We start from the raw sequence: 24620 nt of genomic DNA on the forward strand, positions 1-24620 counted from the left end.
TATTTATACCCAACAGATGTATACTGAATATTACTGTTAAACAGTGGCACCAGATTGTACAGATTAATTGCTGCCTAAGAATATTTATTTACTAACACAATCAAAAAATCTTAAAGAATAAAAGATTTGAGTATAGATTATATTTAATAGAAAATGTCTTTATGAGATTATCAATTAAAACCTAGAGGAATTAAGTCATCACTCACACTTACTTAGGAGTTTATATATGAATGAATAAAGCCATGTGCTGTTAATTCCTCTAAAGTAATTTATTTTACAAAAACAATTGCTACTGAAATGTAGACAAATATAAAATTTGAGGTGTTATTTTTGTTTTTCACCGTATCTTACAATGATGAACATCGTGGTTTTCACACTTTTCTCTTTATGAAGCCCTTCACAAACATTGTCCCCCATCATACCTTCTGAAAGATATTGTCAATTTTGCAAAGGACAGAAATCCAATTATTGCCAATAACATTTTTTATTAATATTGGTCAAAATCTACTGGTAAATCATTCAATATGGTCTCTCTTATTGCTGCCTGTTGTCTGTGTGGGAAGAAATTCCCTCCAGCAATTCTAAAATCCCAACTGTCTAGTTTCTGCCCCTTCCTTCACCACTAAAGTTCTGCAGCCACCAACTTACTCAGCCACACTGATAACTCACCCTTTAATGTCATATTCCCTACTCAGATCATTACTTGGGGGAATGGGAGGGGTGGGAGAGGCGGGGAGATGATGGCGAGCAAAAGATGTAGGTAAGCGAGTGGTGGAGGAGCAGGAGAGGGAGGGGGCTGGGGAATAGGAGAGACGGGGGAGTGGAAGAGTAGGAGGAGGGGAGCCATAAAGGCGGGGGAGTGAGAAGAGGCAGGGGAGCGGTAAAGGCAGTGGGGCAGGAGAGGCGGGGAATTGGTGAGGTGGGAGAATGGGGGAATGGGAGAGGGAGTGGTAGGGGAGTGGGAGAGGGGAAGAGGAGAAGAGGTGGGAATTGAGAGAGTCGAAGGAACAGGAGAATTGAGGGAACGGGAGACATGGGGAGTGGGAGAGGCAGGAAGGGTATAGAGAGAGGCAGCGAGTTATTGAGGCCTGAATTTTTAGGATTGCAGCTCGTTCCCCACAATCCGGAGAATCAACAGGAAATACATCCCCATCAGGCCCACTACCACTTCCCACTCTAACGAGCATTGATTGACTGGAGGGACTTTTGTTCTCACTTGAGCAGAAGCCCCACCTTGGAGAGTTGTCATCCAGTCAGAGGTCCCTGAGTCTTAAGGGGAGTGCACCCACAGTCAAAAGGGGGCTTCTGATGGAGGCACCCCCTCCCTTTCTCCCAACCACATTCCGCCCAATTTCGACTTAGGGATGGCTTCCCATCCAAGACCTTTCCTGCCCTACCATGAAATTACTTCCAGTTCGGGCACGTGGGAAGCTGGAGGAAATCCTGTTCATGCAACTTCCGCCGCCCACCTCCCCACCACCTCAAAACCAGCTGTGTGTGTGTGCGTGCATGCGCAGTTTGGGCCAGTTAAATTCAATGCAGCCAATAGGTTTTTGTTGTAATAATTGCAGTTCAGAAACGTTACCTTGTTAGATGGTTTGTTATGAGACAGTGATTTTCATTTAACGCACTAATTTTCACAACATTTTAGGAGTACTAATTGAGGGAGAGCTGCATTGCATTTCCAACAGCTTACTGTTGCAAAACCCAGGATTGCTTAGCTGACTGGTGATCAGTGCAGGTTTAACATTTGTTGGTAATTGCTAGGTTGAGTTCTCTCTGGCAGAGACTGCGTGGCTAGACTGGCTTCCTCCAGCCAACAGTAACATTGATCTAGTAATATAAATAAAATATTGCACACAATGCATATTCACAAAAATATAAGAAGAGTTGAGTTGCTCCATTTTGTATCTCGAGCTAGGCAGATATCTTAATTGCTGCCAGGTCCTTCATCTGAGTGAAAAAACCCTGCATCTGTCCATGAAAGCTCATTAATAAATAAAGTATTAACAGGCTTAACAGGAAACAGCAGTTTAAAAAAAATGTTGCTATCGATTTCACCCACTTTACGGAGACCAAAAAAGAAGAAAAAGCTGAAACAAAAAGCAAGCAGATTTTCTATTTGCTGCCAGTTTAACACCCATCTAGTAATCTAGAGCAAAAGAATAAAACCAGTTCTGGTTGCTGGCTTCATATTCCCCCCCACCCCCCGCAGTTATTCATTTTCTAACCTGTATCCTCTACTGTACGTAATCTCTATTTTAAGAAAAGAAAGCTGTGAACAGTCTAACCACTCTGATGAACCAAAGCCATGAATTTTCTTCCAACTTTGCTCCACTGATAGGTGCTAAAATCTACTCAATGGATAATCACTACAGCAGACCCATCATTCATGTTGTTCTGCTCGTCAATGTGTCCTTAATGCGAACTCTAAACTCTTTGTCAACATAACAGTCCAAATTGTTGGTCTCATTCTGCCGCTTAGAAAAAGAAAACAGCTCTTACCAAGGGTCTGGGTATTGGTTTTTGTGGTTTCTTGGAGCCAAGTTTTTTCATAGCATTGTAATATTTCTTTTGTTCTTCCGTCATGAAAATATCTTGACCTCCAAAGTAAAGTGACAAAAGCAGACTGGTTATAACCATATACATAACAAGTACTTTGCCAATTTTGCAGTATTCAAGAAGATTTTTTAAAATGAAATACACCCCTTACTTTTATCTCAATAAATGTGAGATTATATGAACTGTATTAATAAACTATGGAACTTATATCATTGCAACTAATGTAGTTAGTCACTCATATTACTACTTTAAAAAAGTGTAATTGTAATTACCATTATAACATATTCAGAAACAACACTAGTAGTTCTGCTTTGAGTTTAAAAAAAATTACATTTAAAATGATAAAATGTTTAATTTTCCCTTCATATAACTTAAGTAGAATACGACTTAATATAACTAATTAAATACTATTTAATATAACAAACCTTATTGCTCAGTATGCTTGAATTAATTAATTTGTGTGTATCACAGTTCTCACAGTATTAATTCCTGGTGAAAATTAATCCAAGATTCACCTTATCTGAATTGAGTCAAGCTCCATAAATGCAAGGAAGTGAGTAGCCAAAACAAATTCTTCAGGGGTGGGAAATTAATGTTAGGGGCAGACTTTTAAAGTTAAACTTCAACCATATGACTAATTTGTGCAATTTGATTTAAAATTAATTTTCTATTAAAATTGAGTTTGATATGATCTTTTAAACATTGTTTTTCTGATTTTGTACTGTGAATGAATTTAATAAATTTTACTCTTCCCTTATCATCACATGGCTCAGCAACTTAGAAGATATGTGGGGGGGGCGGGGGGGGGGGGCTATTCCCCAGGCCCACTGCACTGCTCTAGCGGGAGGTCGGTGGTAAGGGGGGTGCCCCCTGGGCACTGCCAACCTGGCAGTGCCAGCCTGGCCCCAGCACTGACCAAGGAGCAAAGTGGCACTGCCCAAGGGGCACTTTGGCACTGCGCACCGGGCATCGTGCATTGCCAAGGGGGTGGGGCCTATTGGGGGTGGCGTGACCAATGGGGGAGGGGGGATGGGACGTCCTGCTGCCACTCAGCATAGGGATTTGTGGAAGAGGGAGGGAAGGGGTTGATCGGGGCTGCCCATTGGGGTAGGCGGGGGGGGGGGGGGGGGGTGAGTTGGGGAGATCGGGGCTGGCAGAGGTGGGCGAGACATCGGGGCTGGTCTGGAGACATCTGGGAAGCCAGTGATTGGAGGGGGAGGGGGGAGGAAATCGGAGGGACAGCGATGCGGGGTCATGGGGCTGGCTAGCGATTGAGTTGGCCAGTGATCGGGAGGCCGGCAGTGCGGGGCTATTGCGCGTGCGCTGATTTCCACTATGACAGATCAGCGCATGCACAGTGACCCGCTCAGTGCTATGCTGCCGGCTTCTGCTAACAAAAACCAGTGGAAGTTACTCTTGTTTTTACGCAAATTCGGCACTTCAAATTTTTTTGGGAGAAACCCAGCCATGCATTTTTGGTGGCCAATTCGAAGGTTACCTCCAGGAATAATGCTTGATTGGTCTTCATCCCAGAAAGTGTGAGCTCAGTTCTCCCATTGGGTCCCCATGTTAGAGCCGCGATTGAAGCCCAAAGTAACAAAGCTGATTTTCATATCGAGCACATGGTAGGTGGATAGTGGGCTGAAAGACTGCACTGCCTTATCCAGTGGCTCTATTCTGGGCTGGGGAAAGTCCCTGATGGTTCCACTGTCGAGCCAAAAGAAACATCGACACTTGGAGGAAAGTGTAGCATTCATAGTGAGGAACAGTCTGTATTCAGCAGGCAGATTATTGTGGATTATGTGTCTTCTTATGTGTCTGGGAGTAACCGCCATTGATTAGGCTATTCTCCATTTAATACCATGAAGCAGAGTATCTAGTGTAAAACATCGCCCATTGATACTTCAAAATTGTGTCAGGGACCTAAAACCAACGTAGTACTTTAACTCAAATAAGCCTGTTTCAAGTAGGTGCATTGACTGCCTATTTTGGGTGGCAGGAGATAAATTAAAAAAATTCTGGCAGCTGCCATGTTTTCATTGTTAATGGAACAGAAGCAAGGCAAAAATTCCCCTGGTTGCATTTTTGCTTGACAGATGCCCCAAAACACTCAGTCATTGTCCCGACAGTTTCCTAACCCTCAGACCGCAATCAGTAAGGAAAGGCAGCAACACCTCTTCCAGGATCATCCTCAACACCAGTGTCCCACAAGGCTGTGTCCTCAGCCCCTTACTATACTCCTTACACACCTGTGACCGTGTGGCTAAGTTCCCCTCCAACTCGATTTTCAAGTTTGCTGATGACACCACCGTAGTGGGTCGGATCTTAAACAATGACGGGACAGAGTACAGGAAAGAGAAAGAGTAACTGGTGAACTGGTGATATGACAATAATCTCTCCCTCAATGTCAACAAAATGAAGGAGATAGTCATTGACTTCAGGAAGCGTAATGGAGGACATGCTCTTGTCTACATCAATAGGGCCGAAGTAGAAATGGTCGAGAGCTTCAAGTTTTTAGCTGTCCAGATCACCAACAGCCTGTCCTGGTCCCCCCATGCCGACGTCTCTACTTTCTCAGAAGACTAAGGAAATTTGGCATGTCCACTACGACTTTCACCAACTTTTACAGATGCACCATAGAAAGCATTTTTTCTGATTGTATCACAGCTGGTTTGGCTCCTGTTCTGTCCAAGACTGCAAGAAACCACAAAGGATCGTGAACGAAGCTCAGTCCATCATTCAAACCAGCCTCCTACCCACTGACACCGTCTACACTTCTCGCTGCCTCGGAAAAGCAGCCAGCAAAATTAAGGATCCCATGCACCCTGGACATACTCTCTTCCACCTTCTTCCGTTGGGAAAAAGATACAAAAGTCTGAGGACACGTACCAACCGACTCAAGAACAGCTTCCTCCCTGCTTTCATCCGACTTTTGCATAGACCTATCTTGTATTAAGTTGATCTTTCTCTACACCCTAGCTATGACTGTAACACTACATTCTGCACTCTGTCCTTTCCTTCTCTATGAACGGTATGCTTTGTCTGTATAACGCGCAATAAACAATACATGTGACAATAATAAATCAAATAAAATCGTTTAACAGCCAGCTCAGGCCAGGGTCTTACACTAGGACTGTCTCAGAACAATGCTGAGCCCAGCATTGATTTGATGACCAAATGGTCTCTCCCTCTGTGCCATGATGATTCTCTGACAATGATGCGAGTCTGTTGCATTTGCCCTGGTAATACCCTTGAAAAATCTAACACAACCTCCAGGGACACATGAAGATTTAATTATTGGTGAAACTTGAATCTGACGGCAATTCCCTTTTCAATTTGAGAAATTAAAAGATATTCAAAATCCAGGATCGCAAAAAAGCATTTTCTGGCAGAAACGAAGAGTTTTCTTTGAATCAGGGCAGTAAAAATGTACTAATTCATTTTTTTAAAAACAAAGTGTAATACAGTATTTTGCATGAATCAGTGTGCAACATTTGAAGTGTGACTGACTTCTGAAGTACAAAGGACTGAAAATGTGCATCTTCTAAAAAGGTTTTATAAAAAGGTTTTATAATTTGATATGAAATGATGGTTATAGTGGTGCTACTTCCCAGAAATGCATAATGGTTCAATTCCAGTAAGTCTGCAATATTTATCCTGTAACTTATATCTCTGATGAGAATGTTATCATGTGAGATCACTTTTATTGACTTAATATTACATCTATTAAGACTCCCAGTTCTCTTTATTTCATCCATAGTTATAACCACCATTTCTCAATATCTGCAATAAATGCACACAAGTTTGATCTGTCACTGTTCTGTCCACCTGAGATATAACAACAGTTGAGTGCCGGGCTGGCTCCATTGGTCTGTTATAGTGTTATTTACAAACGTGATCTTTTTTGCATTGAACTTCAGTAAAATATGTTAGGCATCCAAAACCAATTTTGTGCCATTCCCCTCACTGCTTTTCCCTTCAATGCTGCATCAGTCATTTTTTTATTCATTCCCAGGTTTTATCTTGGATCCCCTTTTCAGATTTTATATTTACTCCCCACAGAAATTCCATTCAGTGCTGCTGTCATTTGAATATTTAACTGTTTCATGTTTCTACCAAGTCACGCCCAATGTTGTTAAGTGTTGGTAGTGATGGAAAATAGGATGCGTGAATCACAGCATCATTACTGTCTTATTTCAATACATCCACTCATAATTGGGCAGGGGATTTTGGCAATTAGTGCAAGTGATACTGGGATATTAGCTGCAAAAATGAGTAGGTATCCAACAGTATGGGTTCCTGCCTATTTTTCTATCTCCATCTACTTGACTAACACTGGAAAACTGGGGCTAAACCAGAGAACATTTTTGCCTTTTATGTTTACTCTCTTAACAGATTGTTCAACTCGTCAAAACATCTCGCAAGGCATTTGCAACAGGAGCAATGTGGGTATAAGGTTAGCTGAATAATATGATGTAGAGAGTAATGGTCACTGGATATTTTTTGGGCTGGAGAGGGGATTCCCAGGAGTCGGCATTAAGATGTATAGAACTTCAAAAGACATAGACAAGTTGGTGGAGTAGGCAGATAGGTGGCAGGTGAGGTTCATTGTGGAGAAGTATGAGGTGATTCATTCTGGCAGGAAGAACACAGAGGCACAATATAAAATAAGGGGTAAAGTTCTTAAAGGGTGCAGATGAAGAGGGACCTCAGTGTATATGTGCATAGATCATTGAAGGTGGCAGAACAGGTGCAGACAACAGTTAGTAAAGTTTATAGTATTCTGAGCTTTAATAATAGGGGCACAGGTACAAGAGCAAGGTTATACTGAACTTATACTCGTCACTAGTTGGACCTCAGCTGGAATATTATGTGCAGTTCTGGGCACCACACAATAGGAAGGACGTGAATACTTTGGAGAGAATATGGAAGAGGTTTACAGAATGGTTCCAGTGAAACTTTAGTTATGAGGATAGATTGTAGAGGTTAGGACTATTCTCATTGAAGAGAAAAAGGCTAAGAGATTTGATAGTGATGTTCAAAATCATGAGGGGTTGGACAGAGTAGATGGCGAGAAATCTTTTCTACTCATAAAAAAACAAGAGGGCATTGATGTAAAGTGATTTGCAACAAAAGCAAATCTGATGGAAGAAAAACTTTTTTCACACGAGTGGTTTGGGTCTGGAGCGCTCTGCCTGGAAGCGTGGTGGAGACAGGTTCAATTGAGGCATTCAAGAGGGGCATTAGACAAATATTTGAATAGAAACAAAGTGCAGGAAATGGTGAAAAATCATAATGGTCATTAGGAGAGCCAATGCAGACACAATGGGCTGAATGGCCTCCTTCTGCACCATAACAATTCCGTGATTTGCACCAAAGTCAAATATGTACACAGAACAAAGTACTTAGTTTAATACAAAAACACAACAGGGCTAATTTTGGGACCTACAATAAACTAAGACAAGTTAAATTTTGGATAGAGTCTTGATTAGTTAAGCTTTTTGCCCTTTGTTATAATTCTGCCAGCTTGGATGGTGGGGACATGGCGAAAAAAAAATGTGCAGGCATAGTTTGCGTGTGTGACTGGCACATTACTGGACAAAATGCAAACTCAACTGAGCTTGTCACTTTTAGACCCAGGTCATCCAATGCACGCTGAAAGAAGACATATATTCCAAGACTTCAAAGATGTTAAGACAAACTGTAGCCAATGCCAAATACCTTCACAATTCTGCCCACCATTCCCTGCAGGTAACAGTCTTTGCTTTATAACTTTAACCATTGGCTTGCTGCAGAAGCAGAGGGGCTTCGCTGATTTTCTGGTGAGACCACAAGGTGGGAACCTCAGCTGGAATTCTAAAAGCTCGAGGGCACCTGCCTTCAGTATGTAAGTAACTCCATCCCTACCCTGCCAACTGTCTACAAGAGGACCTTCTCAAAAGGGTCAGTGGAATTTTGAACCTGTTGAATTAAGAAATGTTCTCCGATTGTTCATGTGCCTGCAAATTAAGTTTTGTAACATTTCTCCATAAAATTACAAGAATAGATCAATTCTTCAGCTGGAATAGAAAAAGAAGTAAATCATGCAGAAGAGCCTTGTTATAATGCAGTATTTGGGAGCTAATCAAAAAAACATACTCTTGTGAGTGAAGTGGGCCTCATTCAGTATACCATAATTTTCAATGTAATGGATCTGGCAGCTTCACAGTGTTTTGAGTCAATCGTGGCTGCTACCCTCGTCAATAGCTCTTCTCCCTGCTGCTACTGCCCTTAATTCTGCAATCAGTCACTGTTGTTCGGGCCACAAAGAACACAGAATTGGAAAGACAGGAGAAAAAAACTAAATAAAACACGAAAACAGAAGAGAGAAGAGTAGATCAGGTAAACAGGACAGGGAAAAGTGAACAGAGAATAAGCCACACAGAACAAAGAATTCCATTCAAAGAGCAGTGAATCAGATAAACAGAATGGAGAAAAAACATTTTGGTCCAATACTAAATGAAACTTAGTTCACAGAACACTAGAAAACAACAAGGAATCAAAACCGTCCCAAACGAGACGGGATGGAAAAGATGTATATCCATCAGATAGACTACTTTATAAAATCAGTTTTTTCTGTTTTTCTGCAATGGATAATGGCAGGGCTGCCCAGATGGCTCCAGCTGATCACATGCTAGCTTCTGGAAGCTTCTGGGCAGTCTGAAAGTGAACAAAAGGCTAACACCTCACATCTCCCAGAATGTGATACTCCTTGCATTGCATAAACTTTCCAGCCAAGCCAACAACAATGGTCTCGCGGATGAGTTGCCTGCCCCAGCCAACTATGAACAAAGGCAGCTGTTTGCAACTCCTAGTCTCCAATATGGCGCTGATGGTCTAAGTATTATCTTTGCCAACACACAATGGCCTTCAACCAGCGGCCTCATTTAACAATCTGAACTAGTGTCACATGACCAAAACTTGAGCTGTTTAATTCCTATAATTAACAAGTTGTTGGAAGTTATAAGCAGTCATTGTTTGACCTCCAAAGAGAAACAGTAGTTCCAGGCAAGCAGCCTGCGATGTCCCCCAGAACATCAGAAAGAACTCTAGTCCCTCATCAAAACTGTAAAGTACTGGAATAATGGAACTGGTACCTTTAAGACTAACTCAACTCTATGTGCCTTCTCCCCTGGTTGAAATCTTGTTTCTGGAATGCTGAATCAGCTTGAAACAGTCAACCTCCCCTCTGAAGAAACATTCCATTAGACTTTCGATTCTGGGCTCTGGACACAGCTAAAACTCTAACTTGTATTTTTTTGGCCCAAACCTCTTTCCTCTCCTTTATTCCGCTGCGTATTGTATGAGTGTAAAAGGGAGAATCTTGCAAAATCCCTCTCCATGTTTTGTTTGTGTGAGAGAAATAAACCATCCCCTTTTATTTTACCTTACCTTGAGTTTGTTATGCAAATTATTCATGGAAGATTGGAACACTCCAAATTTAAGGGTTAGGGAAAATGTGCCACCACTTATAAAGGGGGGAAATTAAAAATAAATAATTTATGGATGGATAGTGAGAGGAGAAATCAGGGCCATTTAAAATACCCCCCCTCCTCCAGTCCGTAGCAAAACGATAAATAAAATAGGGTCCAAAAGTTGGGAGTCCGATGTATATGAAGAAAATGCAAGACAGAATCAGATGCAGAGGTGAAGGAATCAGAAACAGGGAATACAGAAACAGGAAAATAAAACAGAGCTAATAATAGAGAATGAAACATCACAAACCACAAAATATAATATCACAAAGCTTGGAACAGAGGTCAGGATGGCACCTTGGTACAGTGGTTAGCACTGCTGCCTCAAAGTGCCAGGGACCCGGGTTCAATTCTGGCCTCGGGTGATTGTGTAAGCTCCACACAGACATTCTCCCCGTGTCTGCGTGAGTTTTCTCTGGGTGCTCTGGTTTCCTCCCACACGCAAAAGATGTGCAGGTTAGGTGGATTGGCCTTGCTAAATTGCCCCTTAGTGTCCCAACATGTGTAGGTTAGGGTGATTAGCGGGGTAAATACTTGGGGTACATGGAACAGGTCTGGGTGGAATTGCCCCTTAGTGCTAGGGGATTACGTGGGGCTACAAGAATAGGGCCTGGCTAGGATTGTTGTCGGTGCTGTCTCGATGGGCCGAATGGCCTCCTTCTGCACTGTAAGGATTCTATGATTCTACGAATAAATAACAGTGATATAGATTTATGATGGAAATCTCAGCTTCTGCAATTACAAATTGGGGAAGGGGTTGGGGGGCCACTGTGGTTCTATTTATGCCCAAGCTCTACCGAAAGCAATTTTCAGCAGGTGTACAAATGGCAACCTATTCATGTCAAATAGATTCTGGATGACTTAAATATGAAAATCAGGATCCTTCCTCAACTGTAAGATACAGGTTATAAATAGGCACTCTTCCCATTTGTACCAGGCATAAGAGGCATCCCACAAGACAGACCAAGAAGTTTTCAATTTCTTTCTGTGATGGGCCGACGAGGGGCCAAAATGCTCCTCTTGACAACCAACACCCCACAAAGGACTTTATTCATCCAATGTCCTCCCCTGAACATAATTTTTACTTTCTCTCCACTCATATCTGGTGACTGACTCAACATGGACCCAGCGTCCTCCCAGAGCCACTAAGTTCCAATGGGGCACTTGTCTTATATACTCTGCTTATCAACGATATATAATAATGCTAAGAACTCAAAATGGTTCAGGCCCTATGCATGAAGGTGCAGCATTTATTCAGCTACATTTAGGACCTTAGGGCTTAAAAGCAAGAGTAGCCATTTGGTCCTACAAGCCTACTCCACCATTCAAAATCATCACATCTGATCTGGTTCTGGTTTCAACTCCACCTTCCTTTCAGTCCTCCATAACCCTTGACCCTTGTCTATCAAAAAACTTTCTAACTCAGCCTTGGATAAATTCAATGACCAAATCTCCACTGTTTTCAGGGGAAGATAATTCCACAGATTAATTACTCTAAGAGAAAGAAATTCTCTACTTCTCCTCTTAAAAGGGGGACCTCTTATTCTTAAATGGTCTCCTTCGAGCCTTCCCCAGAAGAGGAAACACCCCTCTGTATCCACCCTTTGTGCCCATTTCAGGTACTTTCTGAAAATCATGTGCATAGCTGATACACAGAAATCAAAATCAGTGACACAAAAGACAATCCGATAGATACATTTTAGAATCAGATTCACAGAAAACAGAACAGGTACACAATTAGTTAGGAATAAGGAACAGAAAATGAGGTACATGAGAGAGGATCAAATGCAATACACCAATATAGAGAATGCAAAATCATACACAGAACATTTACTCTCAAAGAGCACAGAATCGAAGAACAGAAAATCAATAAGGAGCTATTAAGATAAAGTAGCAGGGTTGAGTGTCTAACATTTAAAAACAAGAAAACTATGTTCTACAATTATTATGATGTGGAGATGCCGGCGTTGGACTGGGGTAAACACAGTAAGAAGTTTAACAACACCAGGTTAAAGTCCAACAGGTTTATTTGGTAGCAAAAGCCACACAAGCTTTCGGAGCTCCAAGCCCCTTCTTCAGGTGAGTGGGAATTCTGTTCACAAACAGAGCATATAAAGACACAAACTCAATTTACATGAATAATGGTTGGAATGCGAATACTTACAACTAATCAAGTCTTTAAGAAACAAAACAATGTGAGTGGAGAGAGCATCAAGACAGGCTAAAAAGATGTGTATTGTCTCCAGACAAGACAGCCAGTGAAACTCTGCAGGCCCAGGCAACTGTGGGGGTTACAAATAGTGTGACATGAACCCAACATCCCGGTTGAGGCCGTCCTTGTGTGTGCGGAACTTGGCTATCAGTTTCTGCTCAGCGACTCTGCGCCGTCGTGTGTCGCGAAGGCCGCCTTGGAGAACGCTTACCCGAATATCAGAGGCCGAATGCCCGTGACCGCTGAAGTGCTCCCCAACAGGAAGAGAACAGTCTTGCCTGGTGATTGTCGAGCGGTGTTCATTCATCCGTTGTCGCAGCGTCTGCATAGTTTCCCCAATATACCATGCCTCAGGACATCCTTTCTTGCAGCGTATCAGGTAGACAACGTTGGCCGAGTTGCAAGAGTATGTACCGTGTACCTGGTGGATGGTGTTCTCACGTGAGATGATGGCATCTGTGTCGATGATCCGGCACGTCTTGCAGAGGTTGCTGTGGCAGGGTTGTGTGGTGTCATGGTCACTGTTCTCCTGAAGGCTGGGTAGTTTGCTGCGGACAATGGTCTGTTTGAGGTTGTGCGGTTGTTTGAAGGCAAGAAGTGGGGGTGTGGGGATGGCCTTGGCGAGATGTTCGTCTTCATCAATGACATGTTGAAGGCTCCGGAGGAGATGCCATAGCTTCTCCGCTCCGGGGAAGTACTGGACAACGAAGGGTACTCTGTCCACTGTGTCCCGTGTTTGTCTTCTGAGGAGGTCGGTGCGGTTTTTCGCTGTGGCGCGTTGGAACTGTTGATCACTTCAGCGGTCACGGGCATTCGGCCTCTGATATTCGGGTAAGCGTTCTCCAAGGCGGCCTTCGCGACACACGACAGCGCAGAGTTGCTGAGCAGAAACTGATAGCCAAGTTCCACACACACGAGGACGGCCTCAACCGGGATATTGGGTTCATGTCACACTATTTGTAACCCCCACAGTTGCCTGGGCCTGCAGAGTTTCACTGGCTGTCTTGTCTGGAGACAATACACATCTTTTTAGCCTGTCTTGATGCTCTCTCCACTCACATTGTTTTGTTTCTTAAAGACTTGATTAGTTGTAAGTATTCGCATTCCAACCATTATTCATGTAAATTGAGTTTGTGTCTTTATATGCTCTGTTTGTGAACAGAATTCCCACTCACCTGAAGAAGGGGCTTGGAGCTCCGAAAGCTTGTGTGGCTTTTGCTACCAAATAAACCTGTTGGACTTTAACCTGGTGTTGTTAAACTTCTTACTACAATTATTACACATAAAGGGAGAAACAAATGTTACTGCAGAGATGACAGAAAGAATATCCATAGATACAACAAATTGTTAAGTGTAAATGTTAGTACAATTGCAGATTCAAACGGATTGTCAGATTTCTGTCATTATGGTTAATGAATTTACTGGCATTAAACTACTTGGATGGAAACACAAGACTCACTAAGTGATTAGATATCTTAGTCATAACCAGAAAAAGAGGACTGAATTTTTAGCTCCAACTAGGGGAGAGAAAGGAGTTCACATTACTGGCTGGCATGCCAGTTCCCTGGCTCCAATCGGCCCCTGGGATGAGGGTACAGCAGGGTCACCAGTCGTAAGCAGTGGGCAGCCAACTGAATTCCATTAGGGCCTATTAAGGCCTGTTGTTGGAAGCTGCCTGAGATTTTCTGGTTGACCTCCAGGACCCTGCAGGTGGCAGTGGACAGTGCAACTACTGGGATGAGGTCTGGGTTCAGCATCAGCAACAAGCTAGCCTGTGGAGTGGTCCCAATGACAGTGGTGACTGGCTGAAAAGGCCTTTTTTTAAAATTAAGAACTTGGAGACAGAGTGCCTCCATTTCAGGGCACACTCCTCATTTACTTTCTATGGTATCCTACTGCTATTTTCAAGCTAGAGGACTTCCTCCAGCTTCGACAGCCCATCCGCTTACCTTAACTGGAGGGCACGCCTGCCCTCTTGTCCTTAGTTGGCCAATTTTGGGAAAATCATAGATTGCTAATCCTTCCCCACAAATTGAGGGCTTCCTCCAAGTCCTGAAGTTTGGAGGAAAATCCTGTCCATGGTGTAATGATACAAGTTTTTCTTTTAAGTAAAATACTCGCCATTGTGTTTTTGTCCATAGTAAAATGACAGATCTGACCTTTAGGGAAATCTGCACAAAACTGTAATTCTACTGGCATTTTATAAACACAGAATTAAGGCAGCAAGTATATTACTCTATGGCCATATTAATCATATTAATTTTCTCATCGGGCAAAATACTTATCTTTTTCTTCTGTTGATTGAAGTTGTCAATGATCACACCAATAAACAGATTTAGGGTGAAGAAAGATCCAAAGATTATGAAAATGACGAAGTAAAAATACATGTACAGATTGCATTCATAGTCAGGTTGCTCCTCCACCTAAAGAAAGACATAATTTAGGGAAAAAAACTATAAATTACAGAAAATAATTGCTGTATACATTTTGGTCTGTATTTGATTTGACATTGACATTTTTAAGCAGTCTACATAACGTTAAGGTGGCAAAATAGTCTACACCAGCTAAATTCTGAACCCTTAAAGCATGGAATCAGATTACGAATTTAATTTGAATATCAGAAAGAAGTAGAAGCAAAAATCTGTTCTTAGGGCTTTTGCTCTATCCAGACTGGCACATTCTGCTTAATTCAATTTGCCATTAGTTTTGCCATGACAGCCTTATGTGTGGAACTTTACAAAATGTACTATTTTTGAAAACCTATATAAAAAACATCCACCTCTTTAGCCTTCTGTCCTTTCTGTTATTTCTTTAAAGAATTCTGGAAGGTTGGTCCAACCCAACCTGCCTTTTGGAAATCTACGATGATTATGGCAGTCCTGATTAGTAATTTCATGTTCTTTAATCAACTTTGGTAGTTCGTCAACACTGCATTTTTGAAGAAGGGAACCACATTTGTCAATCTCCAGACTTCTGTCACAATTTTCCTTTTCACAGTACTTTGGAAAATTATGGTCCAATTCAATTTTCAGATCAATTTCCTATTGCCTCCTTGGTTAAAAACTGGGGCACAAAACATATTATATCATTATGTTCTTACCACTTCCACTTTCAATGGCCCCACTCCATTTCTCATTTTTCTTTCTCTTTTAATAGAAGTACCAAACTTTTATCATCATTCTACGCTTATCTTGCTTAATTTAAACAACTATTTGCTATTCTGATATCTTTGTTACACTTATGGCATGCTATTTCAACATTAAGAACCCATCTTAATTCTGTGACATTTTTCTTTGTGACCTTGATGCACTGGTGTTTCAGTCGGTTCTGTTCATGGTAGATGTGCTTTTATGCTCTTTACCTTTGCTTTGCATGTGTATGCATTGGTCTACTACATTCAGACAGAGGAAATCCCATCGATCCACCACTCCCCTAGCCCAATTGGTATCTTCCAGCAGCACACTCACACAATGTTTCAAACAGATAAATATGGTTAAAACTTGGCAGTTATGTTTTGATTTTTAGTAGTATCTCCAATCCTTGTAATGTCAAAGATGATTGATCACTGGTGCATAAAATCACAGCCACCTTTGTACTTAAGATTTGACTAATGCCCTGACAAAAAATATGTTTAATTTATATGGCATAATCACACAGTAACAAACTAACTGAGACAAATAATTCAGGACAGAGGACCAAACACCTGGTCAAGGAGCTAAGACATTGAGAAGCATCTTAAACAAGGAGAGAGAGAGAGAAAAGGCGGTAAATAGATTAGGGAGCAAACTCAAAGCTTAGGTCCTCTCCATTTGATGGTTGCCAATGGTAGGGCAAAGGAAGTCTGTGTGGATAAGAGGCTAGAATTGGAGGAATGCTGAGTTCTCTAGACGGTTGTAGGGAAGACGAAAGTTGCAGAAATATGAACGGCAAAGCCATGGAGAGATGAGAATTCAAAATCTGAGATTGTGGTAAGCTGGGAGCAGCAAACTCAAGGGGCTGAATTTTCATTTTAGGGTCAGGAACCTGATGTAACAACTTCCAGTCCCAACATCATATTGGAAACAATAATCCAATCTGATTTTTGTAGCAATAGCGGATTAATGGCCGGAGGGCACACACTGGAAATCCAATTGAGGATGGTAGGGGCTTTCCTAAAGGTCCTCCACCTTTAGGAAAGCCCCTACCCTGCCAATAGGAGGCCGACCAGAACAGAGAGAGCTGCAGCCTGTCAATGCAAGTCAGTGTGTGAGAGAGAGAGAGGGCACCTCAAGACAGAGGTATCTCCCAGCACATTATAAATTTTGAATAATCAGATCGACAATGTTGTGGGAAAAATGCAACTAGGAGTCCAGAGATGGTTGGAGTCAGCAATTCTTTATTACCAGCATGCAACGAGGCATTCAAACTCTGGAGTCTCCTCAAGAAAGCAATTACAGTCACATTTATTTATACACAGCACAAATTCAGCTGGCTACATGCCTGATCTTATTTTGTCAGCTCATGGCCTTCATCTTTCCATGGCAAGCACATCCTGTTACACTCTCACAGGCATGAATGCTAATGGAAGATTATAAATACGGAAAAACAGTAAACAGCTTGAGTTCATCAACTACAGTAATTTCATTCCTAACACAACACACATAGAAAAACAGGCTAGATGTGTAGGTCAAGGGTTGTAGTAGAAAACTTCAACCCGAGAAAACCTCTCATGGTATATAAGTCTCTGCGAGATCATGTTAGTCCTTCATTCTCCACATCACACAGCTACCAGTCTGTCACTGTGGAGGGGATATTCCCTCCAAAGGGTGGGGTGCAGCTGGAGCTGTGGCAGTAGTTCATCATGTGAACCAGGGAATGGGATTTAAATCTGACTGGAACAATGGTCCTCTGGTCTCCCACCAGGAGGTCACCTCTTTCACTGGCCATGTTTGGCCACTGAGGGGCCAACAAGCTGATTGGAAAAATTGGCCCCTTAATTACCTCAATGGACGTTTTACCACCACCACCTTTAAAACTCCAGGGGAGGAGAGTTGGGATGGTCCTGGCACATCCAGCAGGAAATTTCAGCCCCACCCCCACACCCCTCACCCTTTGAAAATCCTGCCCAATATGTTTTCTCTCTTGCTGGCTCTTCAACAGAATGAGTGATATAACAGACTTCCATTCAATCCAGAAATTCTTTCCCTATCTTACCAGTGGAGACACCATTATGGGCCTGATTTTACAAAACTTGGGTGCGAAATCGCGCTAAAGTTGGGCGTCGGGCCTATACTACGATCTGCACCCGATTCTGAGCAGATCGCGGCCTTACTGACACCTGTGCATTTAAATCGACTTAATGAACCGTGCGCCCAACTCTACCGCCAAATCCCACTTTACCGTCTTCTGACCGGATCCGCGTCCACGCTGTTACCGACCTGCAAAACAAAAGTCTGAAGTCGCCGCTGCAGCCTCCGAAAAGCGGGGTCAGAGACTGCAACGGCTCTCTGACCCATGTCATCCTCTGGTCGGAGCGGGAGGGGGGTGGGAGGAGGAGAGGGGGTGTGACGTCTCATCTCCTGGGGAGGGGTGGGGGAGAGGGGGTGTGACTCTCATCCCCTGGTGGTGGGGTGGGGGGGGGGGGGGGAAGAGGGGGTGTGACGTATCATCCTCTGGGGGGGGAGGAGAGGGGGTGTGACCGATCATCCCCTGGAGGGGGGAAGGAGAGGGAGTGTGACATCTCATCCTCTGGTCGGGGGGGTTCCGCTGCCTGTCTGCGGCCGATCCCTCCTGGCACCATCACTAGTACACTGCCAGCCACAGCCATCTCTCCCGCTCTCTCGCACCTGCAGGGAAGAGTAATCTGTGGCTGGTAGTGTTCCCGTGATGGTGCCAGGAGGGATTGGCCGCAGACAGGCAACGGAACCTCCCCGACCAGGGTAGGTAGGGTAGGTTCTGTTTTTCGTTCTTCCAGTAATTTAAAGAAAAGGGTGGGAGGCCAGTTTGTTGCTGTCAGTGTCAGATGTGGGAGTTCATGGAGTCGCCTAGCCTCCCGGAAGTCCATATCTGCACCAGGTGCGTCGAACTGCAGCTCCTGAGAGACAGCGTTAGGGAACTGGAGCTGCGGCTCGATGACCTTAGTCTAGTCAGGGAAAATGAGAAGTTAATAGAGAGAAGTTACAGGCAGGTCGTCACACCAGAGCCACGAGAGGAAGCCACGTGGGTCACGGTTAGGAAGGGTAAAGGTCACGTACCAGAGAGTACCCCGGTGGTTGTCCCCCTTAACAGTAAGGGATGGGTGACAGACAGGAGAGAGGAGGGGAGAGAGCAGTCAATGATGGGATCCCCTGTGGTTGTCCCCCTCCAAAATAAGTATACCGTTTTGGATACTGTGGGGGAGGATGACCCTCCAGGGGTAAGCCACGGTGACTGGCACGGAATCGAGCTCTGTGGCTCAGAAGGGAAAGAGGGGGACTAGGAGAGCAATAGTAGTGGGGGATGCAATAGTTAGAGGCACAGATAGGCGGTTCTGTGGGCGCGAACGAGACTCCAGGATGGTCGTCTGCCTCCCTGGTGCTGGGGTCCTGGATATCTCTGAGCGGGTAGGAAGCATCCTAAAAGGGGCGGGTAATCAGACAGACATCATTGTCCACATTGGTGCAAATGACGTAGGCAGAAAGAGCAGGGAGGTCCTGTGAGAGCAATTCAGGGAGTTGGGTAGTAGGCTAAAAAGCAGGGCCTCTAGGGTAGCGATCTCTGTACTACTCCCAGTGCCACGTGCTAGTGAGGCAAGGAACAGGGAGATTGTACAGCTGAACGCGTGGCTAAAGGACTGGTGCAGGAGGGAGGGTTTCGAATTCGTGGATCACTGGGAAGTCTTCAAGAGAGGATGGCACCTGTACAAGAGGACGGGTGACACCTAAACTGGAGGGGCACGAATATCTTAGCTGGGAGTTTTGCTAGTGTGGTTCGGGTGGGTTTAAACTAATGTGGCAGGGGGGTGGGGATCAGAACAATAGATCAATGAGCATACAGGCTGGGGACGAGGTTGGGGCCAAGACAAGGCTATCTAAGAGGAAGAGCATTCTGGGGGAGGATGACCTCAGTGGGCCTGGAGTGCATCTGCTTCAATGCAAGGAGCGTCACGGGCAAGACAGGTGAGCTTAGAGCTTTAATGCTTGCGCGGAACTTGGATGTGGTTGCAGTGACGGAGACTTGGTTAAAGGAAGGACAGGACTGGCAGCTGAATATTCCGGGGTATAAGTGTTTTAGGCGAGACAGAGAAGGGGCTAGGAGAGGTGGGGGAGTAGCAATGCTGGTTAGGGAGCATATTACAGCGGAACAGAGGTGGACAATTTGGAAGAGTCAGGTAACGAGTCACTGTGGGTGGAGCTCAGAAACAGGAAGGGCGCAGTCAGTATGCTGGGGGTATACTACAGGCCTCCCAACAGCCCACGGGAAGTTGAGGAACGGATATGTAAGGAGATTCTGGACAGGTGCAGAAAAAATAGGGTTGTTGTAGTGGGAGACTTTAATTTCCCTTGTATGGACCGGAAATCACTTAGGGCTGGGGGCCTGGACGGGGAAGAATTTATAAAATGCGTACAGGAAGGTTCTTTGGAACAATATGTTGACAGTCCAACTAGAGAGGGGGCTATACTGGACCTAGTACTGGGGAATGAGCCCAGTCAGGTCATGAAAGTTTCAGTAGGGGAACATGTGGCAAATAGTGACCACAATTCTGTAAACTTTAGGATAGTAATGGAAAAAGATGAGTGTTGTCCGATGGGTAAGGTGCTGAATTGGGGGAAGGCTAACTACAGCCCGATTAGGCAGGGTTTGGTGGCTGTTGATTGGGAGAGGCTTTTCGAGGGTAAATCCACATCTGGCTTGTGGGAGTCTTTTAAGGAGCAGTCGAAAGGACTGCAGGACAGGCATGTGCCTGTAAAGAGGAAGGATAGGAAAGGTAGGATTCGAGAGCCGTGGATAACCAGTGAAATTGTGGGTCTAATCAAAAAGAAAAAAGAGGCATACATGAGGTCCAGGCAGCTAAAAACAGATGGAACACTGGAGGAATACAGAGAAAGTAGAAAAGAACTCAATCAGGGAGTTAGAAGGGCAAAAAGGGGTCACGAAATGTCCTTGGCAGACAGGATTAAGGAGAATCCTAAGCCATTTTTATACGTATGTTAGGAACAAGGGCGTTGGTAGGGAAAGAATTGGACCTCTCAGGGACAAAGGAGGGGAATTATGCTTAGAACCAAAGGAAGTAGGAGAGATCCTAAACGAATACTTTGCATCAGTATTCACAAAGGAGAGGGACATGTTGACTGGTAGTGTCTCAGAGAGATGTGTTGACCCGTTAGAAAAAATCTCAATTACAAGGGAGGAAGTGTTAGGTTTTTTAGGAAACATGAAGACAGACAAATCCCCAGGGCCAGATGGCATCTATCCTAGACTCCTCAGGGAGGCAAGAGATGAAATTGCTGGGCCTCTAACAGAAATCTTTGTCTCTTCACTGGACACAAGTGAGGTCCCAGAGGATTGGAGGATAGCAAATGTGGTCCCATTATTTAAGAAGGGTAGCAAGGATAACCCGGGTAATTATAGGCCGGTGAGCCTGACGTCCGTGGTAGGGAAATTGTTGGAGAAGATTCTTAGAGATAGGATATTTGTGCATTTAGAACTGAATAATCCCATTAGTGATAGACAGCATGGTTTTGTATGAGGGAGGTCATGCCTCACAAATTTGGTTGGGTTTTTTGAGGAGGTGACAAAAACGATTGACGAGGGAAGGGCCGTGGATGTCGTCTATATGGATTTTAGTAAAGCGTTTGACAAGGTCCCTCATGGCAGGTTGGTACAAAAGGTTAAATCTCACGGGATAAAAGGTGAGCTAGCTAGATGGGTGGAGAACTGGCTTAGCCATAGAAGACAGAGGGTAACAGTGGAGGGGTCTTTTTCCGGTTGGAGGTCTGTGACTAGTGGTGTTCTGCAGGGCTCTGTACTGGGACCTCTGCTGTTTGTGATATATATAAATGATTTGGAGGAAGATGTAGCTGGTGTGATCAGTAAGTTTGCGGACGACACAAAGATTGCTGGAGTTGTGGATAGTGATGAGCATTGTCAGAGAATACAGCAGGATATATATATAGGCTGGAACATTGAGCGGAGAAATAGCAGATGGAATTTAATCCAGATAAATGCGAAGTGATGCATTTTGGTAGATCTAATGTAAGGGGGAGCTATACAATAAATGGCAGAACCATCAGGCGTATAGACAGACAGAGGGACCTGGGAGTACAAGTCCACAGATCCTTAAAGGTGGCAGTACAGGTGGAGAGGGGGGTCAAGAAGGCATATGGCATGCTTGCCTTTATTGGACGGGGCATAGGAAATAAAAGTTGGCATATGATGTTGCAGCTGTATAGAACGTTGGTTAGGCCACATTTGGAATACTGTGTCCAGTTCTGGTCGCCACACTACCAGAAGGACATGGAGGCTTTGGAGAGAATACAGAAAAGGTTTACCAGGATGTTGCCTGGTATGGAGGGTCTTAGCTATGAGGAGAGATTGGATAAACTGGGGTTGTTCTCCCTGGAAAGGCGGAGGATGAGGGACGACCTAATAGAGGTGTATAAAATTATGAAGGGCATAGATAGGGTGAACAATGGGAAGCTTTTACCCAGGTCGGAGGTGATGAACACAAGGGGTCACGGGTTCAAGGTGAGGGGGTCAAGGTTCAACACAGATGTCAGAGGGACGTATTTTACACAGAGGGTGGTGGGGGCCTGGAATGCACTGCCAAGCAAGGTGATTGAGGCGAACACGCTGGGATCGTTTAAGACTTATCTAGATAGCCACATGAACAGACTGGGAATAGAAGGATACAAACAAATGGTCTAGTTGGGCACATGAGCGGCGCAGGCTTGGAGTGCCGAAGGGCCTTTTCCTGTGCTGTATTGTTCTTTGACCAGGGGATGATACGTCACACCCCCTCTCCCCCCCCACCCCCCCAGGGGATGATCGGTCACACCCCCTCTCCCCCCCCCCCCCCCCCCAGGGGATGATCGATCACACCGCCCCCCCTGACCAGAGGATGAACATCAGAGAGCCGCGCTCTCCGCTTTCTGCTTTTTCTTTTGCGCCCGGGCACACTCTTGTCAGATTTTTTTTGAACTGCGCATGCGCAGTTCAGAGCTCCGATCAGTCTGCCAGCACTAAGCCCCGCCCACAGCGCAGATCGGGCCGGAGCTGGCAAAACGCGTATGGGCGCGCTGGAAAGAGGATTCCAGGCGCGGATCTATTTGGCGCCCAGATCCGGCACTTAGACTCAAAATGGTAAAATTCCCCCCTATAAGTGGCAATATCTGGTAAAATCTCCAATTACTCTACTCTCTTACAACTTAACTGTTTTATCTCATCCCACAGTTTCTAATCAAGGCAACACTGTTCTTGCAGCTCTGTAACAACTCGTCACCTCCATTGCTGTCTATTCTATCCAATGCGATTCCGCACCTGGTATATCCTCTCCCATTTCTGTCTCAAAATGGACTGGCTATGTACATATTGTAGATATTTACTACCACACCACCTCCTTTTCTCCCAATACAAGTTAGACAAACTGCCAAAAATAAGTCTAGGATTGTGGAGCATTTGATGGTGTCCTCAAAGGTGAGAAGATCAGAGGGACAAAGTGAGAAACACACTGGGATCACAGATTAGACATTTATTGGGAGAGATGAGACAAGGTGCAGCTGCATAAGTTGCTCCCATGCTGCAGTGGAGGCTGACAGCAGGGAAGTACAGGTCAAGGCGACTGAAGTCCAAAACAGGTGAATTAACTTCCAGGAAGTTGACAATCACCTGTCAAGCAGTGAAATCAGTTTCCCAGAAGAAGTGCTGTCAGCATCAGCCTTTCACCAAATGTAAAACCTGAATTCTGGGTTAAATCCTGAGCTAATAGGAGATTTAAATACTTCAATTGCTTAGCTGACAGCTCCACAGGGGTTTCCCACTCACCTAAAAACCCACCCCAGTGTAACCTGGAAGTGGGTAGGATCATAATAAAAACAAAATGCTGAAAATACTCAGCAGGTTAGACAGCATCTGTGCAGAGAAACAGTTAACGTGCGGAAACTTGGAATGCTTCCTGCAGCCAAATCTTCTGGCCCTGACCTCATTAATGATGCACCTTACTGTCTCATGTATTCTTCAATGTTGGGCAGGCGAGGATGGTGCATAGTCTGCCCTAATATCTGGGTACCATATCCCTGACTCACAATTGAAGAAAGAAGAACCTCCTGAAAATGCAGATAGATCTCTGGGAGCTCTCGGAGGCTGGAAAATGAACCTCCTGAGGACAAAGATGGATTTTCAAGAACATTTTGAGGCTGGAAGATGGACCCTCTTCAGGTCCATCTTCAGATGCACCCCAAAACCACTGCTGTGGTCTTCTCGGGTTGTGGGTGGCCTCCATCCTGATCTCTGGAGGCAGCCCCAGTCATTGCTCAGATGAGTCCTGAATTCTGCATGTCACATTGTTTCAAATGTGGTTCATGTATTTCCCACTGACTGGGGGGCGGGGGCGGGGGCGGGGGAAGGGTGGGGGGGGGGGGGGGGCGGGGGACAGACACAATTTTCTTTTCTGATTTCAGACTTCCAGCATCTGCAATATTTTGCTTCTGTATTAGTGGGTAGGTCTACTTTCTCAGGGGGGTAAGGAAATTCGGCATGTCCACTACGACTCTCACCAACCTTTACAGATGCACCAAAGAAAGCATCCTTTCTAGTTGTATCCCAGCTTGGTATGGCTCCTGCTCTGACCAAGACCACAAGAAACTACAAAGGGTTGGTGCACAAAGCCCAGTCTATCACGCAAACCAGCCTTCCATCCATTGACTCTGTCTACACTTCCCTCTGCCTTGGAAAAGCAGCCAGCATAATCAAGGACCCCACACACCCCGGGCATACTCTCTTCCGCCCTTTTCCATCGGGAAGAAAATACAAAAGTCTGAGGTCAAGTACCAACTGACTCAAGAACTGAAAATCAGCATGGATTTGTTTAAAGCAAAGTTTCACCAACTTGATATGAGTCTTTTAATGAAGTCACAGGGTGGTTTGATAAGGGTGGTGTGATTGATATTGTGTGTGTGGACTTTCAAAATAAGTTTGATAAAATATCACATAAGAGACTTTAAACTGGGTTATATATTTGTCCAAAGAAAAATAATGTTCGCTACCTGGACAATCTTCCTAGATGTACACTGTCTATCAGGCAGTCTTGTATCTGTGATGCACAGACACAGGACTTTGAGTTCAATATTCTCAACAGACATGCTGTTGATGTGTAT

At 44.3% G+C, this 24620-nt stretch overlaps 1 protein-coding gene across 12 annotated transcripts in view; it reads right to left on the bottom strand.

The window, feature by feature from the left end:
* scn1laa (sodium channel, voltage-gated, type I-like, alpha) overlaps nucleotides 1-24620 on the bottom strand; it is a 155051-nt gene that overhangs the window by 4249 nt on the left and 126182 nt on the right. For all 12 annotated transcript variants that reach the window (XM_078228231.1, XM_078228234.1, XM_078228229.1 and 9 more), the window contains 2 exons: nucleotides 14574-14711; nucleotides 2506-2610 (listed from right to left, as the gene is read on the bottom strand). In XM_078228231.1, the coding sequence (XP_078084357.1) occupies nucleotides 2506-2610; nucleotides 14574-14711 (243 nt within the window). The remainder of the gene's footprint in view (nucleotides 1-2505; nucleotides 2611-14573; nucleotides 14712-24620) is intronic.

Source organism: Mustelus asterias, chromosome 14 (genome assembly GCF_964213995.1).
Source record: "Mustelus asterias chromosome 14, sMusAst1.hap1.1, whole genome shotgun sequence".
Taxonomy (NCBI): domain Eukaryota; kingdom Metazoa; phylum Chordata; class Chondrichthyes; order Carcharhiniformes; family Triakidae; genus Mustelus; species Mustelus asterias.